The 15,725-nt window shown below is 43.7% G+C and overlaps 2 protein-coding genes across 2 annotated transcripts in view; one reads left to right on the forward strand and one right to left on the reverse strand.

Annotated features, from left to right (window-relative positions):
- LRRC8C (leucine rich repeat containing 8 VRAC subunit C) overlaps nt 1–3,734 on the forward strand; it is a 34,141-nt gene extending 30,407 nt beyond the window's left edge. Inside the window, exon 3 of the mRNA XM_083743359.1 lies at nt 956–3,734. Coding sequence (XP_083599485.1) covers nt 956–3,226 — 2,271 coding nt within the window. The 3' untranslated portion in view covers nt 3,227–3,734. The remainder of the gene's footprint in view (nt 1–955) is intronic.
- KYAT3 (kynurenine aminotransferase 3) overlaps nt 1–15,725 on the reverse strand; it is a 339,825-nt gene that overhangs the window by 91,753 nt on the left and 232,347 nt on the right. The window lies entirely within an intron of this gene.

Genomic DNA, 15,725 nt, shown 5'->3' on the forward strand with positions numbered 1-15,725 from the left:
TACACCACTGAGAGGTGGTAGATTGTAGCGGTTCCTAATAGCTGTTTGACTTAGAGCAGCCTGCTCCAACTTGGGGCCCTCTGTTCGTTTTGGACTATGGCTTCCTGGATAGCTCAGTTGGTAGAGCATGAGACTCTTAATCTCAGGGCTGTGAGTTCCAGCCCCATGTTGGGCAAAAAGATTTCTGGGTTGCCAGGGATTGAACTAGATGATCCTTGTGGTCTCTTCCAACTCTACTGTTTTGTGATTCCATCAGTGCCAGCCAAGGTGGCTTTGGGTGCTGATTTATTTATTTGATGCATTTCTCTCCCACCAGACCTCCCCCTCCCCACTTTATCCTCCCAACCACCCTGTGAAGTAGGTTAGGCTGAGAGACAGTGACTGGTCCATGGTCACCCCATGAGCTTCATGGCTGATTGGGGACCAGAACCGCAACCTCCCAAGTCTTAATGCAACACTGTAACCCAGTGTTTCTCAAGCATGGGTCCCTGGCATTTTGTTGGACTACAACTGCCATCATCCCTGACCACTGGTCCTGCTAGCTGGGGATGATGGGAGTTGTAGTCCAACATCAGCTGGGGACCCATGCATAAGAAACACTACTCTTGACCACAGCGCCACACTGGCTCTCATATAACCTGAAAGAAGTGGGGATCCTCTAATCTACTACAAAAACCTTGAGGGGGAGTAGACTGAAAATATATTATTTGTAAATGTGCAATCTAAAGAAGCACAGTACTGTGAGTTTCTGTGTTCATTCCCACGGCTGCTTGATTCTAGTATCAACAAGTAAGGGACATGTCATTGGTCAAAATATTACGATAGCACTACAGGCCATAAATATGTGGTGTAGACCATTCCCTTATTCTTTGAGACCAAGCAGGTTGCATGCTTTTACTTGAAAGAAAAATGGTACAATTTTTAAAATACTTTTGTTTGTTTGTGTGCATTGCAGGTTATGCAGGATAAGATCATATGCCTTCCAAAAAGGGTACAGCATCCGCAGACCAATTCTCACCTTCCCAATGTGTCAAATCTAGACTCTGACACGACTCCCTTTCTTCCACCCAAGCCATCCACACCTCCTGCTACTGTTGAAATGAAGGGCCTCAAGACTGACTTGGACCTCCAGCAGTACAGCTTCATCAACCAAATGTGCTACGAGCGTGCCCTGCATTGGTACGCAAAATACTTCCCTTACCTTGTCCTCATCCACACTCTGGTGTTCATGCTGTGTAGCAACTTCTGGTTCAAATTCCCCGGGTCGAGTTCCAAAATCGAACATTTCATTTCCATCCTGGGGAAGTGCTTTGACTCTCCTTGGACCACAAGGGCTTTATCAGAGGTCTCTGGAGAAGACTCGGAAGAGAAGGACAACAGGAAGAACAACATCAGCAGGTCAAACACAGTCCAACCTAGCGCAGAGGGGACTTTGGTCCAGGCTCAGTCTCTGAGATCCATACCTGAGAAGTTCATTGTGGACAAAGGGACCCCGGGAGCTCTGGATAAAAAGGAAGGAGAACAGGCCAAAGCGTTGTTTGAGAAAGTGAAGAAGTTCCGGCTTCATGTTGAAGAAGGGGACCTTCTCTACGCAATGTACGTTCGTCAAACGGTGCTGAAGGTGATTAAATTTCTTATCATCATTGCCTACAACAGCGCCCTTGTGTCAAAGGTTCAGTTCACTGTAGACTGCGATGTTGACATCCAGGACATGACCGGTTATAAGAATTTTTCTTGCAACCATACGATGGCGCATCTGTTTTCTAAGCTTTCCTTCTGCTATTTGTGCTTTGTGAGCATCTATGGATTTACATGCCTTTACACTTTGTATTGGCTATTTTACCGCTCGCTCAAAGAATACTCTTTTGAGTATGTCCGGCAAGAGACTGGCATCGACGACATCCCAGATGTCCGCAATGACTTTGCGTTTATGCTACACATGATAGACCAATATGACCCACTTTATTCCAAGAGGTTTGCTGTGTTCCTTTCCGAGGTCAGCGAAAACAAACTGAAACAGCTTAATCTGAACAACGAGTGGACTGCGGAGAAGCTGAGGCAAAGACTACAGATGAATGCCCACAACCGTTTGGAACTTCAGCTCTTTATGCTGTCCGGACTTCCCGACACGGTTTTTGAAATAACAGAGGTTCAAGCACTGAAATTTGAAATAATTAACAACGTCATGATACCAGCCACCATTGTGCAGTTGGATAATCTCCAGGAGCTCTCATTGTACCAATGTTCAGCAAAGATTCACAGTGCAGCCTTGGCGTTCCTGAAAGAAAATCTGAAAGTCTTGAATGTCAAATTTGATGACTTCCGAGAGCTGCCACCTTGGATGTATGGGCTCAGAAATCTGGAAGAGTTGAACTTGATTGGTTCTTTGTGCCATGACATTTCTAAAAATATAACTTTGGAGTCTTTTCGGGAGCTCAAGAACCTGAAAGTTCTGTACATTAAAAGCAACCTGTCCAAAATCCCACAGTCCGTGGTTGATGTTTCGAGTCACCTTCTGAAAATGTGCATCCACAATGACGGCACTAAGCTGGTGATGCTCAACAACTTGAAGAAAATGGCCAACTTGACGGAACTAGAGTTGGTGCACTGCGACTTGGAGCGCATTCCCCATGCTGTGTTCAGTCTTGCCAGCCTCCAGGAATTAGACCTGAAGGAAAACAACCTCAAATCAATAGAGGAAATTGTTAGCTTTCAGCACCTTAGGAAACTCATCGTCCTCAAGCTGTGGCACAACAGTATAACCTACATCCCTGAGCACATAAAGAAGCTCTCCAGTCTGGAACGTCTTTCTTTCAGCCACAACAAGATAGAGGTCCTCCCATCCCACCTCTTCCTCTGCAACAAAATTAGATACTTAGACTTGTCTTACAATGACATCCGGTTCATTCCCCCGGAAATTGGGGTGCTGCAAAGTTTACAGTATTTCTCAATCACTTGCAACAAAGTGGAGAGTGTGCCGGACGAGCTCTACTTCTGCAAAAAACTCAAGACGCTGAAGATTGGGAAGAACAACTTGTCCGTTCTCTCGCCTAAAATTGGGAATCTGGTATTACTGACCTACTTGGACATCAAAGGAAATCACCTGGAATTTCTCCCCCATGAACTCGGTGAATGCAGAGCACTGAAAAGGAGTGGCCTGGTGGTCGAAGACACCTTGTTTGAAACCTTGCCCTTAGATGTCAGGGAACAGATGAAGGCAGAATAAGCTCAACCCTCTTAGATCTTTTACAGCAGGGGTGGGGAAACCTTTGGCCCTCCAGATGTTACAGGATTCCAACTCCCATCAGCCCTAGCCAACATGGGCACAAATCGTTATGAATACACAACAAAAAGCATGTCCGGAAGGGCCTTAAAACCACGTAGTCTGGGGTCTCCAACCCCACTTGAATGTGCTTTACAAAATGATGCCCAGGCTACAGCGGCCTTCTGGACCCTTTGGACTCCAACTCCCATCATGCCCAGTCAGCATGGCAAGTGGCCAGGAATGATGGATTTTGTGGTTCAGCAGCATCTGGAGGGCCACAGGTTTTTCACCCCTGTTTTACAGAAACTCGTCTCTGTCAAATGCCTTGTACATCACGAGCTAGCCTGAATATGCCTTTAAAGTCTATTTTTTATTATTTTAGTGGTCCCTTTGTATGGACACTTTTGGACTAGGTTGTATATGTATATATATATATTTTATATATAAAAATTTTACTTGGTTTTCCTCACCCAATGGTGTTTGTAACTGTTCGAAATTTTTATTTTGCCTTGATACAAATGGGTCTGTGTAGTTCTTATTTTGTATCAGTGAAATCAAGTCGCTTGTCTGCCTTAAAAGGGGGGGGGGCTCTCCAGAAATAGGGTCAGTATGTTTCAAGGCATTGAATGAAGGTATATGAAAGTAGATGAATGTACAGTTGCCATAGCAACTCTAAGCCATTTGATTCAGTTTTGTGTACCAGCTTATCCAAGGTTGGGGAACCTGTTGCCCTCCAGGTGTTGCTGAACAACATCTCTCATCATCCCTGACTGATGACTATGTTGTCCGGGATTGATGGGAGTTTGGAGTCAAGCATTATCTAGAAGATCACAGGTTCCCCATCTCTTAAAGCACCAAGTACCCTCTTTCTTCTTCTTTTTTATCCTTGTTGTTGTTGTTGTTTAGTCGTTTAGTCGTGTCCGACTCTTCGTGACCCCATGGACCAGAGAACACCAGGCACCTCTGTCCTCCACTGCCTCCCGCAGTTTGGTCAAACTCATGCTGGTAACCTCAAAAACACTATCCAACCTAGTTGTGGGTAACTGTCATTCCCTGTTCCAGAGGCTTCATTTTGACAATAAAGTAAGTCAATCCTGTTTTGTGGTTGTGGATCGAACCTGTGCCACCATGGCCGGCAAACAGGAGCCTTGTTCCCTTGAAGATTCTAATTTATTAAAATAATGCTTTTGGCTAGGATTCCGCTCTCTGTAGTGGTGCCAAATCTTTGAGTCACCTTTAACATCTTTGGGATTTTCAGCCATGGTCAGAACCCTCTGCTAGAGGTTGTGTTCCAATGAAAGGTTGTACTGTGTATAGTGGAACTTCGGTTTTCAAGCGTCTTGGAAGCCAAACATTTCAGAAGCTGAACACCGAAAACCCAGAAGTAATTGCTTCCGCTTTTGAATGTGTCTCAGAAGTTGAAAGGATTCCGAGGCGTGTTCTTCAATTTTCTCAATGAAAGTTGCCAGTAGCCCTTTGCTGTTGAATGTTTTGGAAGACAAACAGTCTTCCAGAAAAGATTTCATTTGACAACCAAGGTCCCACTGTACTATGTAAATTTTCTCTCCCACCCTAACTTTTTTTTAAAAAGTGTTGGTTCTCCCCAATGTACATCCGAAGATCTTTGCAAGTCACAATCATGTAGCCAATGAATCAGCCGAAAAACACTTGTGAATTTCCTATTGTGAATGCTGTTTGCAATTCTCTAAGGACGGGTGTACTACATAGAATATAGATGTCAAATTGATGCCCACTTAATTGCCGTGGCTTACCCCTCAAAGAATCCTGCAAATTATTGTTAGTGGAGATGTTGAGAACTGTATTAGGGATTTCCCTCGCTTCTTTCATGGAACGACAGTATCTAGGGGTCCCTGAGGAGAGGGAATGATGGTGTTACTCATAACCTCTCCAAATGAAGGTTGTGATTGTATTCATGTTTGCCAGGGAGGAAACCACTAAATTCAGCAGAACTCACTTTCCCCAAAAGATGTCATGCTACAGAGAAAATCTGGTATTTCTGCTTAAACTTTATTGGCATTATAGAGGGGTGGGTGAGTGGAGAACACAATATTCAATGTGGTTTTTTTGTTGTTGAAGTTAGCTCTCAATCAGATCATAAAACTGGAGGCCTATTTTTAAATAAGTATAAGAACAATTATCCGTAATACGCAATCACTGCTGCCCACTCCAGGATGAGGCTCTGATCCAGCCAACATTCTCCTCCTCTTTGATTTTCATTCAACTCATTTCATCCTTATCTGTAAACAAGTCAGAGGTTGAAGCGAAACACCGCACGTTCTATGGTTCTGAGGTTCAGCAGGTTGTGAGGAAGAAAACATTTCTAAAAGTACAAATCTAATGAAAACCAAAGCACTGTTGCTACTAATAAATGTAAGCCCCTTTAATGTGCCTGCTCCACCAGTGACTTTCTGTAGTCGCCTGCTGTAGATTAGAAATCTGAGACTATGGTAAGGCTGGGAGCATTGGGGGAAGAGGCTGTGGCCCTAAACAGTGGTTTGCTCCCACCACAAGGGCTGGCTTCCAGTGGCTGCATATCGCCAATAAAATCTAGCAGTGGTAAAGCTGAAGGGTGCTGCTTATATTCACATTCGCACCATACAAACACAACACTCTTATACCACTTGAACTGTCATGGCTTCCCCCAAAGAATCTTGGGAACTGTAGCCCTCCTTAACAAACCATCATTCCCAGAATTCTTTGGGGGATGCCATGACTGTTCAAGTGAACAGCGTTCAAAACTCCCCTTGTTCTAGGCAGATTATGCAACCGGCAATTTCATTAGCCCCAGCAGTTTCTGAGCTCTGGGCGCAGTGCTGCTCCTAAGATTTCCAATTAAAACTGCAGAGTGGAAGGAAAGGAGGACCTTTTTCTGCCTCCCCACTTCCAGCCCCTCTCTGACAACCAGAGAAGAGACCCTCTTAAGAATATTAGGGGGGTGGGCAGGGGAAGGACTAGACCGTGTGAAAAATGAACATAATATTTTAGCTGCCATTCATTCATTTTCAGCTTTGTATTCTTGTTATTAAAAAAGCGCACCTGGACATCCTGGTGTTGCGCCCACAACCTTGGTTTAAGGTGCCATTTAGCTCCTAGCTTTCATATCTCAGTTTCTAACACTGCTAGTGACACAAGAGTGCTTTGAATGTATGACATAGATGTGACCTGTTTCTTAACCAGAACAAACACAAGTTGCACCAGTGTTTGCGATGTAGGTAATGTGCACTGTATCTACCTGTGAATAAAGGGCTGGTTCACACAAACTTTAGTTGGAGAGAGAGAGAGTTGCAATCGAAATTATTCAACCCCCATTGCAGATGTGAGACTGGAGAAGCCAGTATAAGTTGCGTTTTCAACTGACTTTGCGGGAACCACTTGAAGCATCTGTTGTGTTGAGCTATTTCCGCTTTCGTTTGATTTGCTTATTGCAAAGTCTGTAAACCTTGATAATAAACCCAATTTGCAATGGGGGTTGAATAATTTCAATTGCACCCACATGCACCCCTACATTGGAATAACCACAATTTCTACGACGTTTTCATTAGTATTTTGTTTTGAGATTTGGGCCTGCTATGTTCTTCACATGCTGGGAGATAAATGCATGTGTTCATTGTACAGACAGTGGTTTGTAGCCAATACTAGTCCTGCTCAGTGTAGGCATTTTCATTAACTTCAATGGGCCAACTCTGAGTGGGGCTGGCTTTGGATACAGCCCAGAATCTTGGTCTTGCAGTTGTGTGAACCAGACCCCAAAACTGCTGCAGTCAGTGAAAGCATTCAGTCCAGACTACAGTTCTCTAGTCACTGACTTTGGCGAACTTCCATTAACTTCTCTGGAGTTTCTTCAAAACAAATGATTTAAGGAGTGAGCTTTCTTTAAAAGGCCTCTTCCTCATTATGGTTAACAGTGTCTTGCATGTATTTTACAGCACATTCTTTTTCTAAACAGAAGTTGCAGATGCTCCTATTAGCGCTAGTTTTTAATGTTTTATAATTGTTTAAAATTATTGGGGATTTTTTTTAAAATAAAAAATATATTGTCGTGTAATGTCATGAAACAAGCTCAGGTAAATGAATGTTCAACTTCTTATTTATATTTACTCTTTTGGTGTTTGTGCAAATCATGTGCAAAATCATGTTATCGGGATATATTTGAAAAGTTCTTGCTAAGAAAAAGCCATTTTCCTAATTCTTTCCAAGGTCAGGAAGTTATGTCAACAGAGAAATGCCATATGTATTCCGTCATTTTGCTTCGTATATTACAAACGTATATCTGCCCATAGTCAACCACATAAACATTACAGCAAATCATGGTCATCTAGTCTGAATTGATTTTTAATTTGTGGTGGTGTAATTGTTGTAAGGGGTGTTTCGTCCTGAGGGAATGTGAAATGTAGTGGTTTTGAAAAACTGGGGCAACGTAATGAAAATAGTATGTAATTGAAACAGTCTGGAATTTGATCTTAATGCTGTTTTCAAAACCAAACCGGAGTCATTATACCGTCAGTTCACCCTCTAATGCATAAGCTTGTGTTCTGTCATGCTACAGAAGGCACAGTGGGGCAGGGAGATGAAATAAAGTTTGTTCCAAATGTAGCATTTTGAGGCAAACAGTATTCATTTCACCAAACTGTTTCTTCCGCATGCCTTTATTTCAAAAGTGAGTAACGTCTCCTGCGGAGCTTTGTTTAAATTCATGTGTGTGGCACAAAAGGGAAAGGGTGCCTCCATCCACCTCTAGCCTCTGGCACCCACTGACAGGTGACCCTCAGTAGGAAAAAAAGTTGCCCATTCTTGCTTTGGTTCTTTCCCCAAAAGGAGAGCCCCATGGCCAGATGCCTGGGAACTAAAATGCATTGACCGTGGATCTTCTAAAGCAAGTGGTGAGTGACAAGAGGATGAAAATGGACACGACAGAGGCAGCCTCCTTTTTTGTTAATGCAAAGTGTTCCCAAATCAAATGGGGGCATGTGGGGATGAAAGTCTTACTAAAAGCTCTAATGAATGAGACAAATTGCCCATCACTTTCACTGGATCTTGAGCGGGAGTAGAGCCTGTGTGTGTGTGTGTGTGTGTGTGTGTGTGTGTGTGTTGGCATGCACAAATATTACCGTATTTTTTGCTCTTTAAGACTCACTTTTTCCCTCCTAAAAAGTAAGGGGAAATGTGTGTGCGTCTTATGGAGCGAATGCAGGCTGCACAGCTATCCCAGAAGCCAGAACAGCAAGAGGGATTGCTTCTTTCACTGCGCAGCGATCCCTGTTGCTGTTCTGGCTTCTGAGATTCAGCATTTTTTTTTCTTGTTTTCCTCCTCCAAAAACTAGGTACATCTTGTGGTCTGATGCGTCTTATAGAGCGAAAAATACGGTAAATATGTGAACATTTTAATTGTTACTTATTTATTAGATTTGTATACGGCCCTCCATCCGTAGATCTCAGGGCAGTTCAGAATATAAAAACACAAAACACATAATAAAAATAAGAATAGGGAAAAACCCACAAACTGAAACATCACTTTCAACCTTAGTTTTCTCAACATAATTTGGCCCAAAAATGGTGAGCATTAGATTCGAGTAAACGCAGTGCGGGTTATGTGGTTACTGATTTTCATGGAGAGGGGCAAATGTAATTGAACACTATTTTTTACCAGGATTTAAGTTGCGCTCCTCTGACCTTCTGAACAAGTCCTGCATCCGGTTGACAGTGCATTGTAATGAAACAATGCTCTGACATCATGGAGATGCTTCCAGGCCGAATCTGTTGTTCTTCCACTAAGAATAGCAGTAAGCATTTAGACAGATTTCCTGGATAGCTTGCGTGCTCATGCATTCCTGTCCCTCGCTGACCTTAAAAAACAACAACTGGGGTGAAAAGCTTCTTGCGTTTTACAGTGATCCTCCCTTACTCAGCTTGGTAAATGGGCTTCCAAAAGGGTATGTGCCCATTTATCAGTTTGGGCTTTTCACTGTGACCAAAGTATAAGCTCCGGTTCCTTCGTTTACCTCTTAACGAGGAAGCATGCATTAAGAAGCCTCCCAGTGACTGTGGTGGCTGCCAGTCCCCCAAAGCAGCTAAGGGAGCTGTATCTTGAGATCGCCTTTCCAGTCCCTCCTCTCACCCTGTATATTATACCAGGAAATGGTTCCTGCTTCTTAGCTTGCTGTCGTTTGCTAGGGAAATTGACTCAGGACAGTAAGTTCATTCTTCCAGCCAAAAATAGCAACTTCTTGTTCGGAGCAAGGGGAGAAGCTTTGCAATGCTGGGAGGATGCATAAAATGTACAGCAAGGAATGAAGTGGAAAGCTGTTTAGTCATAGGGTTGAGGGACAAATGCAATAATCCAGTTTGCATTCAAAGCAGACCGTAACAACAACAACAACAATAATTCTATTATTTGTACACCACCAATCGGACTGGGTTGCCCCAGCCACTCTGGGCAGCTTCTAACATATATAAAAACATAATAAAACAAACATTCAAAAGCTTCCCTATACAGGGCTGCCTTCAGAGGTCTTCTAAAGGTTATACATAGTTACTCATCTCCTTGACATCTGATGGGAGGGCATTCCACAGGGTGGGTGCCACTACTGAGTAGGCCCTCTGCCTGGTTCCCTGTAACTTCACTTCTTGCAGTGAGAAGGCCCTCAGTGCTGGATCTCAGTTTTGGGGCTGGATGATGGAGGTGGAGATGCTCCTTCAGGTATACAGGACAGAGGCCGTTTAGCACTTTAAAGGTCAGCAACAGCACCTTGAATTGTGCTTGGAAACATACCTTGATCCAATGTAGATCTTTCAGGACTGGTGTTCTGGATCACAGCTTCAAGAGTTGCACTGTCCCAAATTTTACACCGCAGTCCTTCAGCCAAGTAATGTGTATGAGAAACTTATGCGCAAGTGTGCATAAAAATTGGTGGCCATCACTATTTCTTTTGGGAGTGTATTCCATACACGGATTTGTTTGTTTTTTACCACAGAAACCTTCATAAGGAAAGCTCTCACCTCCCAAAGCTGTTCCTGACACAGGAGACCCAACCACTCCCCATGGTCTATGGTCCCTGACCCACTGAATGCTTTAACATACCCCAGTTGCCCTCTCCCCAATCTTCTACCCTCTAACAGACTCGCCCTCCTCTTATTTTAACATGCCACATTTCAAGCAAGCTCGCATTGACCCAGTTATACTCCAGAGCAGGGGTCAGCAAACTTTTTCAGCAGAGGGCCAGTCCACTGTCCCTCAGACCTTCTGGGGGGCCGGACTATATTTTGGGGAGGATGAACGAATTCCTATGCCCCACAAATAACCCAGAGAAGCATTTTAAATGAAAGCACACATTCTACTCATGTAAAAACACCAGGCAGGCCACACAAATAACCCAGAGATGCATTTTAAATAAAAGGACACATTCTACTACACATGTAAAAACACGCTGATTCCCGGACCATCCGCGGGCCAGATTTAGAAGGCGATTGGGCCGGATCTGGCCCCCGGGCCTTAGTTTGCCTACCCATGCTCCAGAGCATAGTTCACTAAGTCAGTGCTTCTGATGTTTAGCCTAGGCACAATGTCTGAGACACACATCAGCCCTGAAGGTAACCTTATAGCTTCACAAGAGCTGTATTATTTGGTCTTCATGGAGCCAGTGCTAGATTCTTGTCCATTCTTCTAAGCCAAGTTTCCATACATTCCGCTACGTTTTTCTTTAAAATTGTATCATTTAGTGTCTTTCATCCATATATAGCTTGCATAAGATTAAGTTGTTTCTGTGGAACATCTGTCAGAATAACATAGACAACATGTAATACTCGCTCTGCCTTGTTATTATACGGTTGGGTGTTGTTTAGTTGCTAAAAGACCCCTTGAGACAGTGCTTGACATAGAATTCTTGACATATTAACTCCTAATGCTTGCCAAGCTTGCTTTTACAGGCAATTCAGAATTCCTAATAATTCCTGCAAGATGTTCTTTTATAAATCCGATTACACAACAGGGGCCCAATACAGCTTATTACAGTAGAATTTTTAGACAATTTGCTTTAATGACGCAATTTTGGTAGGCTTCCAGTGAAACTAGATTAATTTGCAATGCAATCCACTTTTATTATACCATCGTTCAACCTCTTTTGAGGCAACTTGGCTATATAACATTTATTTATTTATGCAGGGCATTTATTACCTGCTCTTCAGCCGAGGCTCTCGGGGCTGTTTGCACAACAATAAACCTGATCAACGACAAAGCCATTTGCAAAGAATAAAACCATACAATACAATACAATGCAGTGAATTATACAACAATTAAATACACACAAAAAGAAAACAGCAATTACATTCTGGCATAGTAGACGAGCAATCATTCTCTCTGTTCCAACTGAATCAACAGAGATGGTTCAGGTGGTAGACCAGTGCCTTGAAGTGCTGATGGGCTGGGTGTGGGCCAATAAACTGAAGCTGAATCCTGAAAAAAGAGAAGTGTTATGTGTTCCTGGTTTTGGGGCCCAAGGGGTGGGCATGCAGCCTGTCCTGGATGATGTTCCACTCCCCTGGAAAGAGCAGATCCATACCTTGGGGGTCCTGGGAGAGCCAGTGTGGTGCAGTGGTTAAGAGCAGTGGACTCGTAATCTGGTGAACCAGGTTCGATTCTCCGCTCCTCCACATGCAGCTGCTGGGTGACCTTGGGTTAGTCACACTTCTTTGAAGTCTCTCAGCCTCATTCACCTCACAGAGTGTTTGTTGTGGGGGAGGAAGGGAAAGGAGAATGTTAGCCACTTTGAGACTCCTTCGGGTAGTGATAAAGCGGGATATCAAATCCAAACTCTTCTTCTCCTCCTGGATCTAACACTATCACTGGAGGTTCAGGTGACTGTGACTGGCTATTTCCAGCTATGTTGGACAGAGATGACCTACACCATGCTCTGGGAGTTTTCAGATTGGATTATTGTGTTCTAAATGAGACGGCGCTTGGAGAAGGCTCAGAAACGTCAACGGGTCCAAAATGTAGCTGCCAGATTACTGGCTGGGGTTCCATTCAGAACCTACATAACTCCCCATTTTAAAACAGCTGAACTGGTTAGTTGCCAGTTTGTTTCAGCATCCAATTTGAGATGCTTACATTGCTCTTAAAAGCCCTCATCAACTAGGCCACAATATCTGAAAGGCTGCCCCTTTGCTATAGACCCACTCAAGGATTAAGATCAGCAGAGGAGGCCCTCTTGGTAGTCCCATTGCCTTCTTGTTTGGATGGTGGCAGACTGGAGAGGAACTTCTCTGTGGCAGTCCCCCAGCTGTGGAATTTCCTCACCACAGAGGTGTTCTGACACCTTCCTTGTTTAGCTCTCATCACATACTGAAGAAGCATTTCTTTACCCAAGCCTTTGACACGTGAGATATTTGTAGGACCCATCCCACTCTTCTGATCATAAATTGTTTTAACCAGTCTTATTTTTCTAGAAAAAGCAGTGCCATGAACGCCTCCCTTGTTCTCTTATATTGGCAATGGCACTCACCTAAGACGTGCCGGAACTGAGTTCTGGTGAGTTCCAGCCAGGAAAAAGTCCTGGAAAGCATGGGTATCCCAGTTCTGCTATGCAACATTTGCCCAATAATATGATCACATTAGAAAAGCATTGCAAAACTGCAAATATAGCAGAGTGATGTGTGGATGGTCCATTATAAATTAATCACTAATGCACTTTTATTGCGTCAAAGACACGTTGCAGAATTCACCTGCTAATGAGCACCAGTCTGAAGGGACCCTCACTCAGCTTTTTGTGGGATGTAAACACAGGAGCAGTCAATGACAACATTCCTAGAGTGTACATGTTAGAACATGGGGAGGGATGTCTGTCCAGCAAGCAGGTAAACTTCCTGGGGACGGACTTCCTCTGCATGTGACCAGAGGTGGGTGTGGCCTCACCTGTGCAGGTAAATGATAAAAGCACAGGGCAGGCAGCCATTCTCTCTCTTGCCTCTTGCCTCTCTCTGCCATCTTCCTTTGATGAGGAAACATCTAAGGATGCCCTCTTGGCTCTCAGCCAAGAGAGGACAGTACTATCTTCCTATAAGATAGTTTCTAAGTGTATGTAACCTTTTTAAGCCTGCCTACCTTCTGGGATCATATTGTGAACAGAACGTGAGTAAACTCTTTTATACTTTTATAAAGACTGTGTCGTGTCTTGGATTTTAAGAGGGAACAAAGGGGAAATTACCAGAGTAATTATTATAGAGGTTCTAGCGAACCTGTGCACACGTTACCGTTGCGTACTTAAAGGGGAATGTGTATAAACTCTGCTGATATTTTGGGAACTTGTTAGCACAAGTTGGATAAGGATATAATTAGTCAATATATCCTCTCCTGCACCCCAGAACATTCCCACACTTTTCAGGGACCAGCTCTGATTGAGTCAGAATCTTGATGCCTGCATTTGCTGAATGTCTGGATAAGTCCCCGTCCCCCATTTCCCTGAGTTTTATCTCTTTTTTCAATGTTTGTCTTTCCACCCTTTAAAAAAAGAGAGAGCCTCTCCCCCCTGGTTTATGAAGTTTTTCTTAGGTTTAGAAAGGGGTCAGAAGAGCGAATCTGAGGAGCTTCAGAGAAAGAATGAAAGGTTATATTTATTTATTTTCCAAGCCATGGAACGAACTGGAACAGGATGAGATTAAAGTAAACAACGAAATAAGACGGGAGCCTGACTAATGGGGATATCACAGCAGTAATGGAAATTGATTGCAAAGGAAAAGAAGGGGAGCAGAAGAAGAGAAAAACAACTCTTATCCTAAGGCCAAGAGGAAGTTATATTGTCCTCAGTGATCTGGTTTCAAAAGAAACAAGGAACAAGCTCAATTTTAAAGCAATTTATTTTTAATAGAGACAGTATCTCAGCATAAAGACCAAGCCATAGTCGTCCAGTCTGCAGAAACCAGGCCAAATGCATGCACACATAAACCGTACATTTTGGTGGGTTCATAAGATTTCCACAGGAAGGAATGTGGATGAGAAGCAACATTTCATTGATGAAGCAATGCTGGGAGAACGGAGGCACTTCTTTTAGGGGCAACTGGGTAAGGACCATAGCCAAGTGGGACAACACATGCCTTGCAAACAGAAGACCCCAGATTCAATGCCTGGCCTTAATACAGGCCCACACGAACCTGTATACTGCCTTCCAAGCCAAAACAGAGCAAAATAAGTTAATGGGAGACAAAGTATTGGCCAGAGGAGACTGATCAGCTGTGTGAGAGGCTTAGGACTATACAGAGACCGGTGAGAAGAAACTGGTAGGGAAGGTTCTACAAGGGAAGAGCCATAGCTCGGTGGTGCAGCTTCTCCTTTGAATGCAGAAGCTCCCAGGTTCAGACCCCAGCATCTCCAGGTGGGGCTGGAAAGGACCTCTGCCTAAAATACTGGGCAGCAGCTACCAGTCAGGGTAGGCAATGCAAAGCTAGAAAAACAAAGGGCCCATCTACCTGGCCTTGAGGACTCTCCCCAGGCCCTGTCCCTTGTTGTCACTGATGGTGATGATGATTGGGTGGGCTTCTCATGCATCTACTCACACACTTGCACGCTGTCCTATTAACCACGCACCACAATAGACACCCAGAGAATAGCAGAAGTTTGGCTTTATTATGCAGCTGATAAACAGGACTAGTTTTGAGGCCAGCTTACACAGAACTGAACTGGAAGAGGGCTGAAACACAGGCAACATCAATCCCACCCAATGAGTCATAGGAGGAGCAACGGTTGCAGTTATTATTTTCTTAACCCCTTTTCACACACCATAAACTACAGAATCCGTTCCATGCCCTCCTTGAGGCCTTTTACCCAAATGCAATGTGTGTTTGAATTGCTGTAATGCCTCTTGCTTCATACCCTCCAACATTTCTCAAGTGAAAACAGGGACATCCTAAATTGTTGTTGTTGTTGTTATTACCCCATACATCTGACTGGGTTGCCCCAGCCACCCTGTGCAGCTTCCAACATATGTGAAAACATAATAAAGACATTAAACATTTAAAATACTTCCCTATACAGGGCTGCCTTCAGATGTCTTCTAAAGATTATATATGTCCTTGGCTTGAGGGTTAAGTAACTCCAAAGCCTCCAACAGTTTTCTGATGAAAATAGGGACATCCTAAGGAAAAGCAGGACATTCTGGGATCAAATCAGAAACTGGGATGGGTTCTGTAAATCTGGGACGTCCCTGGAAAATAGGGTCACTTGGAGGGTCCGTCTTCTGAGCCCCCCTTTCCTTGCGCCACAGTTCCTTCCATTTCTTTCTTGTTCCCCCGACAGAAATACTATGCTGAAGGAAATGTCACACACCCTGACAGGAAAGGGTGACTATTTTTAGACTTCCTCTATTGAATCAAATAGTTGGCAGCTTCCAACAGCACCTAGCTGCTGTGTGCTGATCAAAAGTTTCAGGATGGACACCCTTTGGGTCTGAGG

This window comes from Podarcis gaigeae (assembly GCF_964106915.1).
Source record: "Podarcis gaigeae genome assembly, chromosome: 6".
NCBI classification, from domain to species: domain Eukaryota; kingdom Metazoa; phylum Chordata; class Lepidosauria; order Squamata; family Lacertidae; genus Podarcis; species Podarcis gaigeae.